This window comes from Onychostoma macrolepis, chromosome 13 (genome assembly GCF_012432095.1).
Source record: "Onychostoma macrolepis isolate SWU-2019 chromosome 13, ASM1243209v1, whole genome shotgun sequence".
Taxonomy (NCBI): Eukaryota; Metazoa; Chordata; class Actinopteri; order Cypriniformes; family Cyprinidae; genus Onychostoma; species Onychostoma macrolepis.
In genome coordinates this window covers 22362794-22386778 of record NC_081167.1, presented here as the reverse complement: position 1 = coordinate 22386778, position 23985 = coordinate 22362794, and the positions used below count along the sequence as shown (strand labels likewise).

Sequence of the window (23985 nt, the reverse complement as noted above, 5' to 3'; positions counted from 1 at the left end):
TCATGATCATTCTAAAATCATTCTAATATGCAGATTTGGTGCTCAAGAAACGTTATTATCAATATTGAAAACAAGCACTTCTTAATATTTTTGTGGAAACTGTGATACATAATCAATTTTTTCAGAATTCTCTGATGAATAGAAAGTTTAAAAGAACAGCATTTGAAATGGAATTATTTTTTAACAGTGTCTTTTTACTGTCTCCTTGATCAGTTTAATGCATCTTTGTTGAATAAATGTATTAATATCTTCAAAAAGAAAAAAAAGTGTTAATGACACCAAACTTTGGAGCGGTAGTATAACTTCACTAAATTCACATGTAAATTGACATCCTTAATTATATTTTCATAGACATTCCCTGTTCCCATAGACACATTGAATTGTGCCTTCTTTCGCTCTATTAATTTTCTTAGCATCTTTCTCTTTCCCTTGTTCTTCTTTGAAGCCCAGTGAAGTACATGAGAGAATTGCTTCTTGGGAGAGTTTCTCTGGGAAAGAAACACTGCTCCATTGTTGCTGTCTCTTTCATCTGTTTTCCAAAGGTTTGTAAAATGCATATGAAGATATTGAAATTCAAATGTTCTTCCTCCCCTATCCTCCATGTTTTTGTCGAGCATGTGTATGTGCGCTGTACCGTTCATGCTCGCTGGGTGTGTTTATTTTCAGTGGACTTATCGTTAGTGAGTATGGGTGTGTTTCTGCGCACTAGTGTGTCTGGATATCCCCCCAAAAACCGTCCAGTCTTGGTTGCAGTGGGCGGAGGGACGTGGTAAGTTGGGGGGAGTTTGTGTGTGTGTGTAGGAGAGAGTTCGACAGACGGTGGTCATGGATGGAACACGATCTACGGATGAGACAGCAGCTTGTTCGCTCCAACTTTGGAAATGGATTGTTTTTAAACATTAGCGGCCCACGTTACAACATGATTTCCTATGAATACTTGTCTCTGTGGGTGGACACACACCGCAGAGAGTCTCTTGGGTTCTCATAGACTCTGTTTTCTCAGATCTTCCCATGCATTACCCTTCCCTGCACCTTAAAGTGAACCTTCCCACTAGCTATTGATCAGCCCATTTAGAGTGAAGCAGCACTGATTTATGTGTAGTCCTGCTAAACCTGCTGCTTTCAAACAGCTTGTGGGAAAATAACTTTGACGGAATTGGCTCTTTCTGTCTGTGGCTGTGGTTTCCTTCCATGTTTTTTTTTTTTGTGACTTATGGGTCATATATTGGTAGACATGATAAACTGGTAGAAACTTCACAAACTGTATAAATGTTTTATTATTGTTTCTGTTGCGGTTATGTTCGTGTGAGGTTATAGTGTTGTGTTATCACAAAAGTTTACTGTTCATGCGTTTTTGTCAGTTTAATATTTCAAGTGATTTTAAATCATTCAAGCGCAATGAGATGCAAAAGAATTCAATTCGATACTCATGCATTGTTATTGTTTTTGGCAATTTTGGCATTGTAAATTTATTTCTAGAAAAAATAATGTAATTGTGAAAAGAGACTTATATTGTGATGAAAGACCTTGGCCATATTGCCAACTAGTGTGAATTTTGGACATAAAATGCACATAAAAACATACACTTGCTTAAAACATGCGAACCAAATAAATTTACGTGATTTGAACAAAATTAGCACAAAGCATCTAAAATTTTGCTTGGTCATTCTGAAATGTCCAATGCTGTTAACTTCCCAGAGCTGTTTGACAAACTCCCAGACACAAGGCATCTGCTGTTGATTGCTAGCAAAAGTTCATCAGAGTGTTTTGCTCTAAACCGCAAATAGTTTATTGCATTTACTGAAAGACCCACCGTGGCTTCCATTTCTATTTAGCACCAATTTTCCCATAAGAAATGGTTTTGTTGTCTTGACATGGGATGGAACTGCTGCATTGTTTGCAAATAAAGGTACATTTATGCATTTGGCAGATACTTTTATCCAAAGCAGCTCTCAAGGTTTAAGTTTAAGGTTACTTTTTTCTGTTCATGCATTTCCTGGGAATTGAACCCATGACCTTGGCATTGTTAATGCCGTACTATACTGATTGAGCTACAGGAATACAATTAAATAAAGACTTGGCTTGCAACAAAGATCTTACCTTGTGAGATTTTATAATACTTTTGTCTTCAATTAATATTAAACAAAAGAGCATAGCGTTAATAGTCATCTGACAGGCTGTGCCACAGTCACATGCTGCAGGATCACTTGCTTGCAGTAGGTGCGATTCATCCTTGTGTGATTCATCCACTTATTGATGAACTCATTCAGCATGACTTGCTCACAACGCCTTAGTGCAAAGATGAACAAAATGGATAGCGGGTCATTCTGTCTTCCTTGTTTCCATTTATATTTGTTGTATTGTTGTTGACATCACCGTCACATGCACTATAGGTTCCAGACTTACAACCTTTTGGTTACCATCCCATATATTTATCCACTAGGCCACACCACTTTTCTCTATAAAACAAGGCATTATGTATGGGTATATAGAGGCCCCTTCTTCAGGCCAGCGTCTGTGCACTTAATATGAAACGCATCCCTCTGCAATTTCCTCATTTCGCTCTAATGATTTGACGGACCTTGTGCTTATCTGGCTGCTTGCTCCTAAAATAGAACTAATAGCCTATATATCTTGAACCTGTTAAGAGGCCAGTTGGTAAACCTACACTTTTATGAAATCCAATCAGTTTGGACTGGAATGATTGTTTTGTGTCGGTTAATCGCAGTTCAATGATCCTGTGCCCCTAAAGACGGCGGCCACAAGCACCTGCTCTGTTCTTGCTCAGTCAAGGATTGTTCTGTTGATAGAGCTTCATTAGGACTGTTGAAGGTGTATGTTGGTGGGATTCAATAAGCTGCTTCGTCTCTTTATTCTTCTAAGAGCTGCCCAGTTAAGCATGGCTAGTACTAAAACAAGGACTTCAAAGTGTTTGTCAAACTATTCAGGTGGTCAAGCCAGGTCGTAATGAACACATACACACACAGTCAATGGATATTTAAATAACTAAAAAATATGTTTTGCTCAATGTGAGTGTATTTACTGATCTCTTAGCTTGAGAGAGTCTCAAATCTGCCACACATCAGCATTTAAAAGGCATGTTTTATGTAATTCTTAGTATCAATTTTAATACCACAACAAACATGAATATGTAACACATTCAACCAAATTGGTACTTTTGACATTATTTACATTACCACACAAACACATAAAATATACAATATGCACAAGCAAAAAAAAGCAAAGCTGCAATAAAGCAAATATTTATATTTTGATAAGCATGATCAGAAATTTGATGACCAAGACAGAGAAAAGGGAAAAAAGAGAGCTTCCTCTGAATACTGGCAGTTCAACACAAGCTTGTGTTTTTGCTTGGTCTCTTGGGTATGGCCGTCAAAACAAAACATCCCATGGATTTGTTCCCATGGCTACACCAAATATCGTTAATTCATGTCAGTACAATGGACTTCTCTTAGAGTCCTTTAAAAAAACAAAAACAAATAATTAACTTTATAGTTTCTGTCAGGTGTTGAGAGAGTAGCTCTGAGACACCTACATAGACAACAACTAATGGATGATAAATTGATTTATATTTCCATTTCTTTTGTTTCATCCACCATCTTGAATTTAATGGATCTGTCTGTCTTTTTTGTCTTAACAGAGTGAACCAAGCCATTCAAAGTATTTTTCTGGCTCTGGTGAGATGATAGATCCATTACCCAGCTCCACAGCAACAAAAAGAACCATTCTTCAGAAGATGTAAGTACTGTTCTGATATACCTTGCGGTGATCCATCTACATCTTCATGTAACGTTTCCTCATTCCTCCAGTGCCAGGCAGGCTAAAGTCCAACCCCAACAACGCCAAGATGATCAAGCGGACAAAGCTGAGAAGGGGTCTGCTGAAGCATGTCATCCTATCACCATATCGTCTAGCAGCTTTCTCACGGGTGAGTCATTGGTGGAAGGGAAAGCCGTGCTGTCATCTAAATTAAGTAACAGTAAAGAGGTCACCAAACCACATCTTGATGCTACCGGTCCGAAGAGACGACCACGGACCCCAAGTAGCTCAAGAGAAGACGCTGACCACCAAAAGTCAAAAAGATCTCGTCTTGGAGAGCCTGCAGTGTCAAGCGATTCCAACAACCCCTCTTCCGACGTTGCCGCTCCAGACTCAGTTTGCAGTCCCCAGCCTGAGATTTCACAGACTAACCAAAGCGGGCTGGCCGCAAGTTTGAGAGGCCTATCCGTCAAGCCCGTATCCTCTGGCACCTCCATTAGTTCCAGATCTGTCGCCAGAGAGGGAAGGAAGGGGGGTGAGCCCAGAACATCCCGATTGCGCCGGCTCAAGAAGTCCTGAGGGGCGCAGCGGCATAGAACGAGAGAGGATGTCTGACGCCACCACGATGGATGTTACAGTACACACTTCTACTGTAATACTGTCTGTCAGCGGCGGTTGCACAAGAGTTCACCACACACAGTCTCTGCACATACAGTACTTTCCTTCTCCCTTTAAAGTAAAAAACACAAAACTGCTTGAACGCTTGAATTAGATTACCAAGAAGCTCTCAAATATTTGAATCGACTCCACTAGCAACAGCTTAAAAGGAACTCAAGCAAACAGTAACTTTACTCTAAACAAAAACACAAATGCAGTTCGCGTTTTCAGTGTAAGATTTGTATTTCAGACTAGCGGGAGCCGTTGAGCACACTGTGGCTTCAAGCCCAAATCTCTGGCTCCATCCGTCTGAAATCTCCACTCTTCCAGCTTCAGCTGAGCACATGATTGATTTCGCTGTGTTCTCACATACACCGCGCTCCTTAAGCGATCAGGGGTTTTCACCGTTGGAGCCGACTGCCGTCTCCCTGCGGTTATTATTTGTAAATGTGTTATTGCTTTTTGTAACAGCTAAAAGTCTGCTGCGGGATGACTGACAACGTTATGGAACGCTGTAGTGGCGCTCGAGTCCGATATTTGGCTAATCACGGGTGCAGTCGACATTGATTTAGTGCGTGATGGCAGGATGATTATATGTATGGACATAAATTAGTTGAGTCACGTGCTTTATTTTCCAGCCGTGCTTACAAATCACTTTTTGTTTATGTATTTAGTATAATAGATATGTGTCATAAAAACGTTATCAGAATATACAAACATTGTGCAGTAATAATCCCATAACGTGGCAGTCAGAATGCTTCTGATTTAGAGTTACAACATATTTCTCTGTAAATTCTGATGCTGTCATGAAATTCTAATTGTTAAAGATAGCAAACCGTTTGTTCTTAATCAAACAATGTCCATGGAATACCCTAAAAACTGAATGCAGTCTACTGTACTGCCTTACAATATAACTCATGTTTTACTATTACTTAATCATTAATAATAAAGGAATTCTGATTTCTTGACTTATCTATCTAGTGCTCGGAATGACATACTTTAACGTTGGAGATCAACCTTCAGCAAATTGAAGCTTAAAATAACTGAAGTAGCAACAGATCTTTTCCATATTGTGACTTGCATTAAAGTGTAACAGATTACTGAAAAATAAATATTTAACGTAAGTTGGGAAAAATGTAGGTCTGTTTATTGGTTGTTAATAAGATTTTGAGATGGGTTGGGTTTTAAGTGGACTAAATGCTTGGAGAAATCCAGCATACATCACAAGGAGAAGATTGAGTTATGACATTTTGATTAAGGTCAGGATAATAACATGCATTTACAAATTAGAATTTTCAGTTCATGTCAATTTAAAAAGAACAATTTTAACTAGGGCTGCAACTAACGATTATTTTAATAATCGATTAATCTGTCGATTATTTTTTCGATTAATCGATGAATCGGATTTAAAAAAAAAAAAGCATTCATTTCCAACCCTTTATTCAAAAACAGAACTAAAATCTTTAGAAAGTGCACAAACATGTTGCTCCTTGAACATCCCTGAGCTGTTATAATAATAATAAAATAAAATAAAAATGGACTAACACAAAAAACATACACATGTATGCTTTACATACAACTGCGTCGTTAGCGTTGGTATTGTATCAGACACCTGCACTTAACATTATATGAAAATCAAGCTCAAATGGAGTTAATAATGTTTTTGACCAGAGAATGACGGAGATGGAGTGTTTTGTCTGTCGTTAGAACGGCTGTAACTGTTATGCAGTGCATAAGTGCATTAAGTGCATTATGCTTTCATCAACTTTTACAGGTTATATAACTTTGATTGTAGCTATATGGGCGCTTAGTTTTTTCTTGTTGTTTAATACACTTGGCCAAAATCTCAAATTAAGCGCTTATGCACATAATGCACAGGATATTTAAAACGTATATAGACAGCAAATAACTAATTCTTCTCCACTCTTCAAACACACAAAAACATTATCCTTTACTGACATAGTGTTTGAGTAAAGAAAACGCTGTACTATTCAAACACCAATTATTTATTCACCCTTGCATTGCGAAAAAGCAGAGATCTCATCTTCTCCAGGCTGTGCGCGCGTCAATCTGAACGGAGGCGGGTGAAGTTACGAGGTCTCGCTGAGAGCTCGATGATCCAATGGCGTTACGAAGTTTTACTGACAAGTTATTTTAATGCTTATCATTGGTTTACTATTTTTAAAACTCTCTGATTTAAAATAATAAAACGAATTATAAGCGACTCAAGTTTGGATAATTTTTCACAGCACCTGACTGGGCTAGGGTATGGCAACTGCCATACTCTGCCATACGCAAACGCCGCCCCTGCTCCCACACCTTGGATGACTTGGGTCGCACGGATTTCTCTGCCTCCGCCATGTATCTTTCCTCTACCTCAGCTCGTTTTTTTTTTTTGTTTTTTTTTTTACTTTTGTTTTTATTTATGAGGCGCCAAACTCTGCTAGCATCCGTGCGCGAGAGAGACCGAGTGTGTTCACTCCGCTCCGCGCTCAACTAAAGTTTTTTTTTTTTAATAATCAAACGTCTCCGCGTCGCGCGACACAACGAATCGATTATGAAATTCGTTGCCAACGCTTTTAGTAATCGATTTTTATCGATTTAATCGATTCGTTGTTGCAGCCCTAATTTTAACCATAAAAGAAAATGTCATCAACCCATTCCAAACCCGTTCAACTAACTTTCTTCTGTGGAACTGCAAAAGTAAATTCTAGAGGCTGTGCTGAGCATTCATTTTGATGTAATTGCAATGAATGGAGATGGATGCTTTCAAGCTTCAGAAATGACACAGAGCGCAATAAAATAATCATAAAAGTTACTTGTGCATTATATCCAAAGTGTTCTGAAGTTATAAAAAGCCTTTGTGTGAGAAACAGACTGAAGTTTAAGTTGTTTTTCACCACTGTTCCTCTGCTGCAACCAAATTAAGTCAGCGAGTTTATCTCGAGTCTGATTCATAAATCATTCAGACAGGTTTTATGAACTGGATCAACTGAGTGATTGAAAAGATGTGACTCACAAGAACGATTTGTTCACAAATTGGACTTATTTCACCAATTATAAGAAAATCTTGAGTGAATGTTCACTTAAATTTCTCACAAAGCTATCACATGACTTCAGAAGACTTTGAATATAGGGCATGAGTTGTATTAACCACTTTGATGTCTTTGTGTTCTTTTTGCACCTCAAAACCTCCAGTCCTCATTAAAAGTGCATGGAAAACAGCTACCTTACTTATCGAAATGCCTTTTTTGTGTACCACAGAAGACAGAAAGACATATATGAACAAAACACCTTGAGGGTGAGTAAATGATAGAATTTACATGATACATGACTGGAAAACATTGGGAAACCCCTTTCTTCTTCTCATCACCATAAGCTTTGCCTTTTGCCCTGCAGTTATTTTACTGAATACCTCATTCATCATGTAGGGAGGGAAGTCAGTCTTCACATGGTACAGAGTACAATCAGACCCGCACGGCTGTACCATGAAAAGAAATTTAGACAGACCTTGTGCCTCACATAACATTATGTCACTGTAAAGGGAGGATTCAGCTCCTCCCAGAGCAGCACAAATCGAAAACAAACATTTAATTTTCCTTTTATACAAAATGTTTAATAAATATAACATTCAAAAAATATTGCCAGGAACAAACTAAAAAACAAATTTACAATAAGGTCAAATATGAACATTGAATATTGCCATGATCTCATAGAATTTACAAATGTGATAAGCTTGTCGGTTTGGTGTTTTAGAGAGCCTCGATATAAAAGAATAACGAAAAGAACACTACATGTGCACAGCAATAGAAATGGACTCCTGAAAGCAAGGCAGTCATCTACAGTGTTTCCATTGGCCCCCTACTGTTCAAGTATTCACAGCCTAGCTTATGACATACTGCAAACCGAAGCGGAAGAGAAATGATTTGTGTGAATCAGGTTTACCAACAAGCAACTAAAAGACTCGTGTTCCCTTTTATTTTAGATATTTTTAATGATTTATTTTTTTCTTTTTCATCCGTGGCAAGCAATGTGTCTGCCACCAGGTATCCAAACAAAAAGCAGTCATGATGTTGACATTACCTGCATTGAGCAAGTAAGAGTTGGCAAAATACATACAATAGAAGTTTCAAATATTGAAATATCTGACAATGTATAAAAAAAACAAACAAAAAAAAAACTCAGGCACACAAATGCCCATCTTGTTTTTCGAAAAAAAAAGAAAAAAAAAAGACTGCTTTTTCTCTCTGAAATTTTGGTATGTGAAACATCAAACAAATGTCGTCCGAGCAAAGCTATAGGCTTACAAAGCTATCAAAACCTTCAAAACTAGACAGGACATATAAATAAAAAGGAATGATATTTTAAGGCTCTTGATTATTAAGTTAATAAATCAAATATACACAGTGATTAATTAAAAAAAATATACATATCTACACTAAATTGACACAATTCTTCATATTGGCAGCAAAAAGCTGACCGACCTATCCCGCCCCAAGAAAAGAAAAATAATAAATAATTTTTTTGCTTTTTTTCCCCCCATTTTTCATACTCATTTCCGACAATTGCTGTGGTGCGTAGCTGTGAAGGCACTTTCAGTTCAGAACTAGAAATAAAACCAACTAGAGAGAGTTTCTACACAGCCGCTGGATAAGGAAGAAACAACTACTTTAGCTGTGAGAGCATTGTCATTATGAACGAAAATAACACTTAAAAACTATTTGCAAACACTATGCAAACTTTTCAGACTCACTGAGATACTCAAACGTATCCACAAAAATATAAGCATTTGAAATGTGTAATTTTTCTTTTTTAACAATTTTTTTCTTTTACGAAGGAAAACACTGAATGCGAAACGCAGCATTTGGGTTTTCCAGCCGTCCACAGCAACTATTACAATTGCCAGTGTGAAGCCAGCTTGTCAAAACTTAAATTAACACAGAATTCTAGGCAAATAACAGCCTTGGAGTCCAGAACACGACGCAACAGTTTTAAGAAGCACAACCCCCCCCGAGACCCTGCCAAATGACCGGTAAGTGCAACAGGGGTTCGGTCGCACGGCAACACAGCTGCCTGCTATACGATATACTCCATCCTGTTTAAGCTCTGTGCCGTCTCCAAGTCTCTGTTGTCCTGTTTGTTAGTCCAGTTTGGGTTTTTGTTGGGCGCACGATCCTCCCGCTCCACCAGCGTGTAGGCCGGCTGTTTGGTGAAGCGCGCTTTCTGCAGGTGTTTGTCCATCTCCTCTTCCTCCACCTCGGAGTTATGCGTCCTAATTTTGGCAATGATGGAGTTCTTCCCCTCGTAGTCTTTTATGGCCACACCGTGGGCCGCGTGTTTCTCGATGGGGTTCTTGATTTGGTTGAGCTGCTCACGCACGTTATTGGTGGTATTGTCCTCTGTAGCTGAGGTAGTTGCGTTGCTGTGGGTGTTCTGTTTCCGCCGGCGGTGAATGCACCACAGGAAGGCCGAGGCCAGGGCAAGGATCCAGAGCACGATGAAGATGGAGCTGAGCAGAGGAACCAGGTAGTCTGGGGAAAGAAGAACCAGAAGGACAGTTATTCAGACTGTATTTTAATAGTTTCTCTTGCAGTCTTCTCGTTGTCCCAAATACTATTTAATGGTGAACATTTGTGCAATGGAAATGGGAAAACCTTGGAAACAAGTTTTGAAAACAGAAGTGGTGTAGGAAAAAATAATCCACACTTTAATTCAACAGCAACATTTTCCTATTTTGGACAAGACATACACTGTTTATACCCAGTCCCCTGGCCCAATCTACAGAGGCTGGCTCACACGGTTTAAAGGTCTCTTAAGTTAGGAAGAGACTTAGCAGCTTGGCAGAAACATAGGACGCCATTTTTGATGAACAGCATGCATAAAGAGGGCCCTGATGTCTAATTGAAGTTCAATCCAACTGGCAGAGCTGATGTAACATTCCATGGCTTCAATGACTTAAAGCTTCTTTTGACAGTTAAACATTGCTCAAGCAAGACAGACCAAGGACAGACAGTTCAACACAACTGGCCCAGACTGTGGAAACCTTAATACTTTAACTACTTTTCAGCAAAGATGGACCCAATGTCCGGTGTGATGTAGAGCTGCTTACCAGTTTTGGGGCTTGGTGTCTGGTGAACTCGTACGCCGGTGATGGCTTTGATGATGGTGCTGTTACCGTTGTGCTTGCTCACCAAGTCAAATATCTGACCCGTAATATCTTTAATAGGATTCCTGTCCGACCTGGGCTCTTCTGTGGACTGCACAGGAAACGTAGACCCATAAATATCACAAAAATGTACTTTTCTACAAATTCTGCCTCTTTTGAGATATTTTGAAGAATGTTTCAACTGGTTTTGTCCATAAAATGGAAGTCATTTGGGTCCAAAACAACTATGAACTATGAATTTTCTTATCTTTTGTGTTCCACAGAAGAATGGAAGTCATGCAGGTTTTAAATTACATTAGCATGAGTAAATGACAAACTTTTTCTTTAAATACAATAAGTGGTGTCCAGCTTCTCTTAATTAGAAACACCTGAATCAGCTGATCTTCTAGAGTACTAGAAACTTCCTGTCAGTTGTGTTGGAACTGGTTGGAGCTAAAAGTGGCCCTCTAGAAACATCTTTATATGCTATTTTAGACCAATTTAAACTTGTTGAAAAGTGTACTTACAATGCTGACGTGAATCTCATTGCTGGCTGAAGATGGCTCACAGTTGATGGACACAGCATACTCTGCCGTGAGGTTCTTCAGCAGGTACCAGTGCCTCAGCTCATTACAAACATGTTCCACACTCAAGCCCTGTCGCAACAGAAAGATCTATTACAAGTTTGTTCACATTTAAGTGCTTTCCAACTAAGTAATTAGTGCAATATGCATCTAAATCCTCAAAACTTCTTCTCGGTTTTTAGGTTTTTCTCCAATAACGGAGCAGGCAGGGCGAAAAGTCCAAAATGAAAGATTCAGTCGGTTGGGAGAAAGTTAAAAAATGAGACAAAGATGGCAAGGTTCTCCCCCTGTCAAATATTAATCCTATACACTTCTCCCTAGTTTCTGTAGCCCATTAGTAGAAGAACCACATGTTTTTTATGTTTGTCACTGTCCTTTGTTGCACTCGCTTGTCTCTCGTTCAGCCATTTGGGCTGGCTGGTGGGCAGCCGCCAGCGGTGTTTCTCAACAATGACTGCCTAAGTATTAAACCGTTACGGGATATTAGCTCAGGAATGTCTTGGTTCGGAAAGGGATACTGAGCCAGAGCTTATTGTACAAAATATATTTCTTTCGCTTTTATTCATCTGAAGAAAAAGTGTTTGGATATGACAACAAAGCTTGTGAGAATCCAACCAGCATGGAAAACTTCACCCATGAGGAACGTTGTCTCCTAGATGAAGAGAACCTGATCTTTCACGCCCCACTGCGCTCTCAGTTCTCCACCGAATTAGAGAAGGGTGGAGGAGACGTTTGGAGAAGGGGGAAAACGGCTCAAAAGCTCATAATTCAATCGCTCTCCTCTGAAAGTATGACTCACTTGAGGCATGTTCTCCTTGTTAAAGGTGAACGTGATGTTGGCACAGCTGTCGTCCTGGTAAGAGAAGCTGGCGTGGCATTTGGAGGGTGGAGGGGGTGCAGGGGGCCAACACTCTCTGAGACTAGGACAGGGTTTGACAAAGCAGTGCTCTTCTTTGATGGGAACACAGGATTGGCCTGCAGGACACCCACTTCTGGCCTTTCCTGCCCGACATGATTTTGGTCCACACCACATCTGAAGAAAAAAAGAGCCAAAAAATAGGCATTTTTGATTGCATAATTAAGAGAAGTATTAGTAAATGCCTCAAGAATACAATGCAGTGGCAGATTAGTTACCATGGTGCAATGAATCTTTCCATTTTGACACTGGCAAATGTTGCAGTCATCCTCCCATTTGGCACCATCAGCAGTTACTTGTCCGTTAGCAATACAGGGTCTCCCAATGACTGTGAACGACATCAACAGAAGATTAAGACATGGCAAGAAAGGAGATGGTATGGTGTGAACTTCTTGAGTAAAAATTCAAGCATTACATTTCCATTTAGTGTGTATATTTTTATTTGTTTTGTTTCTATTGTCACATTCATTGCAGCCCAAGTACATCAAATTGATGTGAACCATCAAACTAAGGAGAATTTCATAATGTCACTGTTTTGTAGGAAAGGAATGGTTTGGGAGATGTTAATGCAGGTCTTTATGTTCTTATCAATAAGAAATAAGTGGTGTGTAGCCTGTTTGCACAAGCTTATACTGTATGACTCTTACCTTCTTGACACTCTGGTCCTGTTCTTCCAGGCGGACAAAGGCAGCGATAACCATCGATTTCATCTACACAGGTAGAGCCAATTGCGCAGGGAGAAGACTGACACTCGTTAATATCTGAAAGAATTAAGAGAATCTATTAGGAATCACACACTGAACTTTTAAAGTCCTAAAACTTTCCAATCGCATGAATAGCAACAGGTATGGTCTTGTTTCCCAGTAAAAACATTGGAATATTGTTTAAAATTAAATAGATTTACCTAATAAGCAAGACTGCTTAAGATGTTTAAAGCTTGTTTCCCAAGAATATCTTGAATTAAGGTTTTTTTTTTGCTCAAAACAAGACAAAACTGTCATGCCGTCTTGCTTATTGAGGTAAATATTCCCAAAGAGATCATTTTGACTGAGGCGAGTTCATGAGTATGACCGAACACCCTGTCCTGATGGACTCTTATCATCTTGGGCTCAGCTGACATTCACGTCATGAGCTCATTTGCAGGTTTGGATGCATCAAACAGTAAAGCCTGAGTTATGTCTCGTGCAGCCAGATGAAAGCTTTTCAAAGAGCAAATCGAGCTCTGTAATCAGTGCTGGATAACCAGGCTGATTAGCTTTCGGTCACTGCGAGTCAGTTTCTCCCGAGGGGCCGTGAACATCAGCGCTGCAGAATGCGAGGACGCTGCTCGCTGTGCTGTTGGCATTCTGCCCAGAGGGCTGGCTAATTGGGTGACTAGACCGTGCATTTTACTCCAGCTCTGTTTGTTTTTGAAGAGATGTGTTGCACATTTATAGGGCTCGCAGTCAAGAGGATCAGGCATCGTCTAACACTCACTTATGCGGCAGTCTGGCCCGGCGAAACCCGGAGCGCACTCACAACGGTACCAGTTTTCACCATCCACACATGTCCCGCTGTTGTAACTATGGAGAGAGAAAGACAGAAGGTCAGACACAGTTCGGTTCAGGCATCATTGCAGCATTACAAACAGGGTCCAAAAACAGCATTAGTCAAGCACCAAATAAGAGTCAAAACTGGCATGTTGACATACTGTATAAGAGCTGTTGGCTAACGGTGAGCGAAAGAGTTTGGTCAACTAAAGTGGAAAAAGTAATAAATAATTAAATAATATTAAAATAAAAAAATGGTTTCATATAAAATAATCTAAAATATCATTAAATAAAATGAGTAAAATAACAACAACAACAAAAAAATCAAACAAAAATGAATACAAAAAAATAAAATAAAGGAAAATAAACAATAAGCATAAAAGAAAGTAATATAAAAAATACAATACAAATGAATAAAATAACATGAATAAACAATATTACATAAAATAAAATAAATTAAAAGCTAAATTTTTATTTACAAAAAGTAAATGAAAAAAAAACCTAAATGAAATAAACATATGAAGTAAAATGAAAATAAAAATAAATAAATAAAATTGGTTAAAAAAAGTAACTCGCCAGTGAATGGTAACTTTATAAGGAAATTTGCTACTAAATTATTTTATACATCAAAATATTCCAAATATCTCCAACTGTAATGTGAGACGCTCACTGATAAAAGTGATTCAAAAATCAAAAGACAGTCAAACTGTCTACTAATAAGAAACACCTGTTGCAGCTTGCATGTCACAAAAACTTTTACAACTATGCAAAAACGGGTAAATCCAATTATTATAAGTGAATTTTATCAGTTCACTGTTAGTGGCCCCTAATTGCAAATGACAAAATCCTTATCAAATGAACTCACGCTAATCTGTTTTGCTGGGATACGTTACTGTGAACTCAGAATCTTGCTTAGACAACTTCTCGAGCTGATGAACCCGATGTCAAAAGCACAATAGGCAGTGAGCTTAACGCACCCTTGGAATGACAGAAGCAATGGGAGTGCCTGTTTCCCAGCACTGTGAGAGAGTGTGAGAAAGTGCGGCACAGCTGTACGGGCCTGTTTACAGCGGCAGGCTGTGTGTGTAAATGTTTTGCCAGGACTTACCATGGGTGTGGGTTGCAGTCGTTGGTATCTGAAAGAAAGAGAGAGAGAGAGAGAGAAGAGAGTTTGATTCACTTCACACCCATGTGAGCACATAAGAACGAACACAACAGCCAACATGTCAGAGCTTGTGTCTGAGCGCACGAGCGTCTGCGTGCTCGCGTGGGCGTCCAGTTTGGCAGAGTCGCTGATTGCTCGGTTACTAACTGACTCGCTGTCTCCAGCATTTCTTCTCTCTTCATTTTTAGGACTCCAGGTTTCTCCATTCTCACAGAGCAAGAGGTGCACAACAATACATGAGAAAGGCACATCGAGGAAAAAAAAAGAAAAAAGAAAGAGAAGCGGTGGGCTTGAGGAAAGGGGGGGACATCTGTCTCCACTTTCCCTCATTTAAATTTTTTCCTTCATAGCTGGCAGCAGCCGACAATGTCCAGCCAGGGTGAGGTGGGTTTAGAGAAAGAATGGAAAAGAACGAGCAAGACAAAGCCAGGAAAATGGATCCCTGCTTTATTCTCAGACTAAATGAGGGTTGAAACCATTCCCTCTTCCACTCTAAATCTACCTAGGAAGTTAGGACTGCGGTACTCACTCTCGGTGCAGGTGGATCCTTCCCAGCCTTCCTTGCAGACGCAGGTGAAGGAGTCGCCGTTGACCACACAGGTGCCTCCGTTCTCACATGGGTTGGGCAGACAGCTGCTGTTCTTGGCTGCAAAGGAGCCACAAAAGAGGTCAGAATGCTTTGAACTGAACAGATCAACACGGGTGCAACCACAACAAGACTGCCACACTTAAACTGGACCCGCTACATCTTGAAGTATTACCAAGTACAACATTTCCCAAGACTCGATCCAACTAAATTTCCCATCAAAGAATTGGAGCCGACTGTACGCCAGATATGATATTTTCTGCATCAAAGAAATCTGCAAAAATGCTCGTCCCAAAATCTGATGGGGTTATTTTACAGATTGTGCTATCTGAAGCGAATTGCAGCCAATACATTGACAGAAAGAGAGAGAGATTTCAGTCTGTGAGCTAGAATGATTGAATGCGAACAGTGTTTTCCCCCTATTTTGCAGAGCAATTTCTTCTTAGTTTACATTTTAAACCATAAAACAGTTTCTGAATATTCAAGGGGTTTTCAAACCAAAGGGCCATGGGAAATTTCAGTGTATAAAGATAAATCGTTATAAAATTTTTGTATATGACTATATTTTATTAAATTTATATTACATATTATATTTATATATCATATTATTTATATTTTACATTATTTCACAATTTACATAACCGTTACTACTATTTCATTTAATAATTGGTTGGAAATACAGTGCTATAGCAATACACAATTCCCTCACATTTTAGAAGGGGGGTACTTTGCAAAGTGATCAAATTTAGGGGTCCTTGGCATTACAAGGTTTTAAAACCCCTGAGCTAGAAATTTAGTGGTCATAATATTCCAGAAAGAATCAGTTTAAAAGGTTCTGGAAGCACTCATAAAAATACTTGTAGCCAAATTATGTGCTGCACAGTTGTAGCTTGCAACTGCTTGCTCCAACATTGCACAGTGCGTTTTCATTTGACTTTACAGCAAGAAGTGTGCTAAAGGGGTTTGTAGGAATACGGTATTTTTCACATTCTAAGATAGAGAAAGTGAATGGGCGTCACCCAAACTGACCTATGTTACATGTGGCTCCTTCCCAGCCAGGTGAGCACTTGCATTTGAAGATGTCCCCTTCATCATGGCATGTACCTCCATTATTGCATGTGGCTTCATCACATTGACTATCACCTGAAATTACAGTTGATCCAATAGTATTCTATAACCATATTTACATGCTCACACACAAACAAAAACTCAGCAAACTGGGTGGGTCATAAAAATAGTCTTTCTTACGGGAGTGGCAGGTTTTTCCCTTCCAGCCATTTCTACATTCACAGTAGAAATCGTTCACCAGGTCTTGACATGCTCCCTTGTTCAGGCAGGGGTTCAAGCTGCAGTCATCGATGTCTGAAAAAATGGGGAGAAAAGAATAAGAAAATGAGCTTAAAGAAGCACAAACATTTAACAAAAGCAGAGAAAAATCTATTCAAGTGAACATACTGATTTCGCAGTGAACTCCTTCCCAGCCGTCAGCACAAATGCACTGATAAACGTTCACCTTATCAATGCAAGTACCGCCATTGCGACATGGGTTACTCTCACAGTCGTTTATATCTGAAAAAAAGACCATAGACACCACAAAATTTAGGATCATCTACATAGATTATAAGGATGCACAATATCAATTATGCACAATCGATTATCAGCCGATATTAATGATTTTGTTCATTGTGGTTGATACTGATATTGATTGGTTGTTATTGCAATTTTAATTGAGCAAGCTCATTTTCTGTACTTTTACACTGAGATTACCTTTGCTGACATCTAAAGCGCACTTAAAGTTAATTTTCAAAAACACTAATAACTTAACACTGTTAAATGCAACATTTAGCAAGTCATTTATCAGACTTATAACATTATGATGCTTAAATTCACACGGAGCATTTAAAACAACTGATTTTAGATTTTAGTGTTTTAAACATAAAAATAAAAATGTATTAAGAAAAAAATGGTCTGGAATTTTGAAACCGGGCCGTAAAATGAAAATAACCAAAATATCGGTGCGTGCCTATAATCCGATAATAATGTTTAGTCTTACTCTCATGGCAGTAGGTGCCTCTGAATCCTTCCTGACATTCGCACGTAAACTGGCCTCCGGCCTGACTCCTGCAGCGTCCGTGAGGACCACAGACATTTGAGGAGATATATCGCACCCCTTCCGGCGTACTGTTGGATGCCACAGCAACAGTGCAGCTGTCAATCACTGTGAAAGTTTCAGAGAAAGACAAAAACCCAGCTGTTAAAACTCTGGGTTCATTGTGAAATAAAACCTACAAAATCTACACTAAACCCACATTACCCATTCTTCCAGTTAATTTCAATATTTATGAAGTTTTTATGTGTATGAGGAGGCCATTTAATGCACATAAGCCCTGAAAGTTGAAAGAAACTTGATGGGCTTATCTAGCTGTGGGGTTTGCCCCTCCTCAAACACACACACACACACACACACACACACACACACACACACACTTTTAAACATCCAAGGCAGAGAATCCCACCAAGTCATTACCACGAAGAACACACACAGAGCTGTTAAAAAACTGGCAAACGTTCAGGAGGATTTGGTAATGGAGAAAGTGTTTAGGAGACTGTGTGTATGTGAGCTGTGTGTCCAGGGAGGTTACTGTCAAATAGCTCACCATGGGCTGAAAAAGCCTCATGTAACAAAATATGAGTTCTTTTTCCTCATCTTTCCCCCTGAAGGTGGTGGGAGAGTCCACGGGCCTGTAATCTACTTTTACTCAGCAGCTGAACAATGGCATGCAACTGGCAGATCATCTTACTCTGGGTTTTAGGGGCGGTTTACAAAGAGATATCGAGACGGGATCCGTCTCAGAGACTGAGATTTCTCACCTTGGCATGATGTGGTTCGACAATGGTCCTTCAGGTGAGAGCAGTTTTTACCCTCGTAGTCATCGGGACATTTGCAGAAGTAGTCCGAGGCCAGGTTGAAACACTGCGCGCCGTTCTGACATGGGTTGGGCTGGCAGTAATCGATATCCAGCTACACCAGAGAAAGATTTACAAGAGGAGAAAAGAGCTCAATGATGAGGGGAAAATGATATCCAGGCATTTTTGGATTCTTAGAAAACACAGAGCAACCCTTAACAGCCTCAACACAGCGTCTGCCAGGAAAAAGTGCACCAAAACGCTCAGGAGAATAAAAACAAATAGAAGAATATTTTAAAGAGCTAGCCAAACCCTGCCTGTCTCAAACCTAGCCCGTCTTTCTTTGTCTCTCTCTTTCTTCAGGGTACAACTAGAGCTGTACGAAGGTGGATGAAGGTATGCACCGTTTAAACGTTTTTAAAGAAATGAATACTTTTATTCAGCTAAGATACATTAAATTGATACAGTAAAGACATTTATGATGTTATAAAATATTTATATTTCAAATAAATGCTGTTTGAACTTTCCATTCATCAAAGAATCCTGAAAAAAGTTATGGCTTCCACAAAAATATTAAGCAACACAACTGTTTTTAACATGAATAATAAGAAGAAATGTTTCTTGAAAGCAAATGAACATATTAGAATTATTTCTGAAGAATTATGTGACGCTGAAAACTGGAGTAATGGCTGCTGAAGATTTACAGAAATAAATAATATTTTAAAATATATTAAAATAGGAAACTACTATTTCACAATATTACTGTTTTTAATGTATTTTTGATCCAAGTGCATAAGAGACTTCTTTCAAATACATTAAAAAGCTTAGCAACCCCAAATGTTTGAACAATAGTGTGTACTAATAGAAATGTCAAAGTTCTGCTATACCGTTTAAACACATCTTTATGGGAGCAATTTATTTATTTTTTTGGTGCATTAAGTGTCCAGTTTAGCAACAGTTTAACTCTAGGTTTGTATGTTTCGAGTCTTATTTTTAGCTGAGGTTGGCTCGGTAATGATACCAGATTGTTATGAACCATTTCAAATAATTTTTGTTTTTTGGGGAGTTCAAAAATAAGTATACAGTATATACAGTAACTATGATTCAAGTATTTTATATACAAAGATATCAATAGTCTGGAAAGAAAACAGGACTTTCTCTCACCTGACACAGGTGACCCGAGAAGCCGGCAGGACACAGACACTGAAATCCATTGACTTCATCCTGACACTGGCCACCATTTAGGCAGGGACTGCTAGCACACTCGTCCACGTCCTTGTCACAGTGTTCACCCGAATAGCCAGGAGGGCAAAGACAGCGGTAACCATTCACCAAATCCTGTCAAAGATGAGAGCTAGAATGTTAAAAAGCTACAACTACAACTCAGTGTAATGACCAAGGTAAAATCGTCTCTGTGCCATAATCATGGGCATACTTTCCTGGCACTAACCTCCAAAAATAAATGTTCAACTTAGAAGGCTTGCATTTTTTTGTACAGCACTTCTGAGAATGAATGGTATCAATTTATCAGCCTCAGACGGCACCCATGTTTCTGTTCTGGATGTTTACAGTTTCTAGTCTTCAACAATAAGCCCTTCTGGAGATGAACTAGTCAAAGTTTGAGAGGTTCATGGCATTAAGCCGTAGAAAATGACTCGAGAGTTTTGTTTGAAGCAGTCAGTAGCAATTAAAAGGGATATCCTTGAGCACACCTGTACATTCCATTTTGTTCTCAGTTATATCCGATTTCAGATAAACCCATCACTAAACATCACATACAAAATAATTAGCTGTACTTGGCCGCTTTACATGCCAGCCCCTTCCTACTTAAATGAAACAACAGAATATTACAAGTTTAGGGTCAGTAAGATATTTTTTAAAAGACGTCTCTTATCTTCACAAAGGTTGCAGTTATTTGCTCAAAAATACAGTAAAAACAGAAATATGGTGAAATTTTAATGCTATTCCTAATAACTGTTTTCTAAATTAATGTATTATAAAATGTACTTTTATTCTTGTGATGTCAAAGCTGAATTTTCAGGCATTACTCCAGTGTCACATGATCCTTCAGAAATCATTCTAATATGCTGATTTGGTGCATTATTTCATATTATTATTATTATTATTATTATAAATGTTGATATTTTTGTGGAAATGTTTGATGAATAGAAAGTTCAAAAGAACAGTATGTATTTGAAATAGTTTTTTGTAACATTATAAAAGTTAACTGTCACTTTTGCTGAATAAACGTTTTAATTTCTTTCTAACCCCAAACTTTTAAACAGTAGTGTACACTGATAGTAAAACATCAGAAGATCTCCTACCTTGCAAGTTCCTCCATTCAGACATTGACCCTGACAGTCATTTATGTCTGAAATTGAGAGAAATAAGTCTGAATATTTAAGCCAAAAACAGCAGATAGAAATTTACAAAAGCGCATGCTTGTGAGATAAAAAGATTGGTATACTCACTTATATCACAATTCTGACCCGTCCAGCCAGGAAGACACTCGCAGAAATATGCACCAATCAGATTGTGGCATGACTTGGCATTCACACATGGCTTGTCCTCACATTCATTGGCATCTTTGAAAATAAATTTCGTGATTAACTCCTAGTTAAAAGTATGATGAAAGTCAAGCTTCAAATTGCTTTACTAATCTCTCACCAATCAGACACATTTTGCCGGTCCAGTGAGGAGGGCAGGTACATTTGAAGCCATTAACCAAATCCTGACAGGTGCCTCCATGTTTGCATGGGTTGGGTGTACAATCATCCACATCTATAAGATCAAAGCAGGTTAGACAAATCAAGAGTTTCTGGATATTTTCTTCTGAGTGTGTTTGTGCGCCTTCTTACTGATTTCGCATGATGGGCCGCTCCAGCCAACTGCACAGTGACACTCGTAACCCTGACTGGTCTCCTTGCACATCCCTCCATTCGCACAAGGGTTGGACAGACAGGCGTGTTCAGCTGCGAACGCAAGCATATAGTATCACTTGCTTGCAGTTTTTATTGATTTTTCACCTGAAAATCTGTCATTATTTACCCTCATGGTGTTTCAAACTCGTACAATTGACCTATCGGTAAGCCCCGCCCCCCTTAGTTACTGTTGCTCCCTCGGACAAACAAACTGAGTTGCTTACTTTCTTTCAGTGACAGCTACAGTGTGAAAACCTTGTCCCACGATGTTTTTGCACAATTTTGGACACAGAAGGCCACCAAATGGGAATTAAATATTCCATGGAGGGATTTATAAAATATTTAAAAATAAATACGGTGGGTAACTCGAAGCGAGGGTTTACAGATCACAATGTAAGCGGGATTATTACGGTCGATCAGAACGATCGCGGATGTCAACATGCAGGATCAACACTGTTCATGTATCGCAGGGTACGATTAAATTAATGCACATTTAACCAGTTTAATATGGAGAGGCACTGAAATGTAGACCTACATTTGTGTGTTTTTGACCTACACTGTACAAGACGCGAGAACAGTCCGCTATTTATGTTTGTACATTAGCATGGACTCACTAACTTTAACGTTAGCTAGTTTTAGCCAGAGATACCTTGCTAAAGCACAAGATAACATTAACGTTCTGCTTGAGCAGATGAAAACGGTAACTTGTGTATGACAACCAGAAAATGAACGTTTTTGTCTTCATTTGTATTGGGGTGAATACATAGGGACATTTTGCTCTGTTTTGTTTGGATTCAGGAAATGTAATAAATTAAATTATATCGCCCATCCTCTCAGGATACCTGGAATCAGTGTTACGAGTACCCCAGGCACATCGTTTTTTCCATTTTTGAAGCATAAACCCCATAAAACCGATGCGAGCTTCGGATCTTCCAATGTTTCTCTATGGTGCTGAAACCTAAAGATGTCCGAGTTCCGCTCCCCGTGCAACTGATACTCGACTGCCATTGGCTAGTCTGCGTTCGAGGGGAGGGGCTTACCGATAGGTCAATTCTTCTGTAAAGCCTTATGATCATTATATTGAAACAAAAATTAGTTAAACAGAAGAAATAAACTACATGGGGATTTATTTCTGGGTGAACTATAGGTCTGATATGTATGTTGATCTAACCTTTGCACTATAGTCACATGACTTAACAGTTAGTTAAGCTTTTATCTTCCTGCTTAAGACTGAACGATCCCTCCAATGGTTTGGATAGGGGAAGATTTCACTGCCCCAGGAGGTTGTCACCACCCTGAGGGCTTGAATCTGGATCATATGAATCCGAGAGGAGTATGGGGAGGAAAAAAGCCATGACGGTCCATCTGGCAGATTTCATCACTATACCCATCCAACCACTGACTGTCAAAACAGACGAGATTCACTGGCAGGACATATCATAACAGAGGATTAGCAGACCTGGGCGCCCTTCCTGACACTGTAGACAGTTAAGGCCCGTGGTCTGACATCATCTGATCCCCCATAGGCTCTCTACACCCTTTTCCATCTTGCTATACCAGAATGCAATGACACTGCTGCAGAATTTGACTTGGTGTCAATAACAAAATGGCATTGTGTATAAAATGGACTCGTGCCAACAGAAACGCAGAAAGCAGCGCATAATGACTGTTAAGATTCATCAAACAAGACGATCAAATTCAAACGACTGCATCTAAACTGCTCCTTGTATCAAGTTTCAAGCAGCTACAGTGTCATTATGTTTCAGAGTCGTAAACAAGGAAAGATGATAAAACTTTTGGGCAGTACTGCTACAATAAAACACACACTCAAAAAACAAGTCCCTAAGGTACAAATGTTTGCTTTATTTACGCATAAAGTGTTCATAGTAGTACCTTAAGGGTACATATACAACTCTAAGTTAGTAATTTGCACCTTTTAAGGGTAGATAAGCTACAAACTCAATCCTTTAAACCCCTAAAAGTACCATTTTTTCTCATTTATTTTTGAAAGTGCATCAAGAGATTCTTTATAATGCAGTGCATCAGTCCAACTCTCATTTATATTCAAAATGTGCATTAACCGATACACCACTGTTTTATGCTTTAGATATTTCATTGCAGTAGAATGACAATTTTGTTTTACACTCATTGCTACAGTAAGTGCACACTTGATGAAATTCCTTCTGTGGAACTGAAATCTGATGGCCAGAACAAACATTAACTTCAAATCAAACTTCTTGTAAACTTGGCAAACTTGAAACACACCATATTTAAATGGAAAATACAAAAAGGAAACCTTAAAATGGAATAAAGAGATCAACTATGTTGAAATAAAAACAAAGAAACAGGAAAACGAACACTTTGAGAAAGCACAATACTGACATTTGCCACACAAAACATCTAGTCTCAGCCTCAAAACGGTCTGATGCATACTGAATACAAAATGGTGAAAAATCACCATATCTGATTGGTTTATTATTGTGATATCACTATTTTAGATTAACAAACACCTAACAATGTGTGATTGGCCACGTTTCATGTCAGTCAGACAGATCTTTCCTGACTAATTGGACGTTTTTGGCCACAATCTGCAAACTGAACCAGACTCTAGTATGATGTTTGAAAGTGTGGCTAGCCTGACGTATTCACCTCTTTCACAGTTGACCCCAGAGTAGCCATCTTCACAAGAGCACTGGTACTTGTCAGGTCCTGTATTGCTGCACGTTCCTCCATTCAGACACGGCTGGTGAGTTCCACAGTAGTTAAGATCTGAGAGTTAAGAACAGGATTAGTAT

At 39.0% G+C, this 23985-nt stretch overlaps 2 protein-coding genes across 5 annotated transcripts in view; one reads left to right on the top strand and one right to left on the bottom strand.

Moving 5' to 3' along the window:
- Positions 1-23820, top strand: part of slx4ip (SLX4 interacting protein) — a 56276-nt gene extending 32456 nt beyond the window's left edge. For 2 of the 4 annotated variants that reach the window (XM_058795085.1, XM_058795084.1), the window contains 2 exons: positions 3662-3759; positions 3831-6492. In XM_058795085.1, coding sequence (XP_058651068.1) covers positions 3662-3759; positions 3831-4359 — 627 coding nt within the window. In that variant the 3' untranslated portion in view covers positions 4360-6492. Of the gene's footprint in view, positions 1-3661; positions 3760-3830; positions 6493-18632; positions 18666-19442; positions 19578-22449 lie in introns of those variants that run through there. The other 2 variants (XM_058795087.1, XM_058795086.1) reach the window with 2 other exon arrangements.
- jag1b (jagged canonical Notch ligand 1b) overlaps positions 6946-23985 on the bottom strand; it is a 33133-nt gene continuing 16093 nt past the window's right edge. The window contains exons 7-26 of the mRNA XM_058795042.1: positions 23840-23959; positions 21128-21241; positions 20937-21050; positions 20741-20854; positions 20594-20640; positions 19434-19607; positions 18234-18384; positions 17416-17580; positions 16818-16931; positions 16611-16724; positions 16392-16505; positions 15306-15422; positions 14720-14747; positions 13559-13644; positions 12730-12843; positions 12301-12410; positions 11966-12199; positions 11110-11238; positions 10547-10694; positions 6946-9968 (exon numbers count right to left, since the gene is read on the bottom strand). Coding sequence (XP_058651025.1) covers positions 9514-9968; positions 10547-10694; positions 11110-11238; positions 11966-12199; positions 12301-12410; positions 12730-12843; positions 13559-13644; positions 14720-14747; positions 15306-15422; positions 16392-16505; positions 16611-16724; positions 16818-16931; positions 17416-17580; positions 18234-18384; positions 19434-19607; positions 20594-20640; positions 20741-20854; positions 20937-21050; positions 21128-21241; positions 23840-23959 — 2762 coding nt within the window. The 3' untranslated portion in view covers positions 6946-9513. The remainder of the gene's footprint in view (positions 9969-10546; positions 10695-11109; positions 11239-11965; positions 12200-12300; positions 12411-12729; positions 12844-13558; positions 13645-14719; positions 14748-15305; positions 15423-16391; positions 16506-16610; positions 16725-16817; positions 16932-17415; positions 17581-18233; positions 18385-19433; positions 19608-20593; positions 20641-20740; positions 20855-20936; positions 21051-21127; positions 21242-23839; positions 23960-23985) is intronic.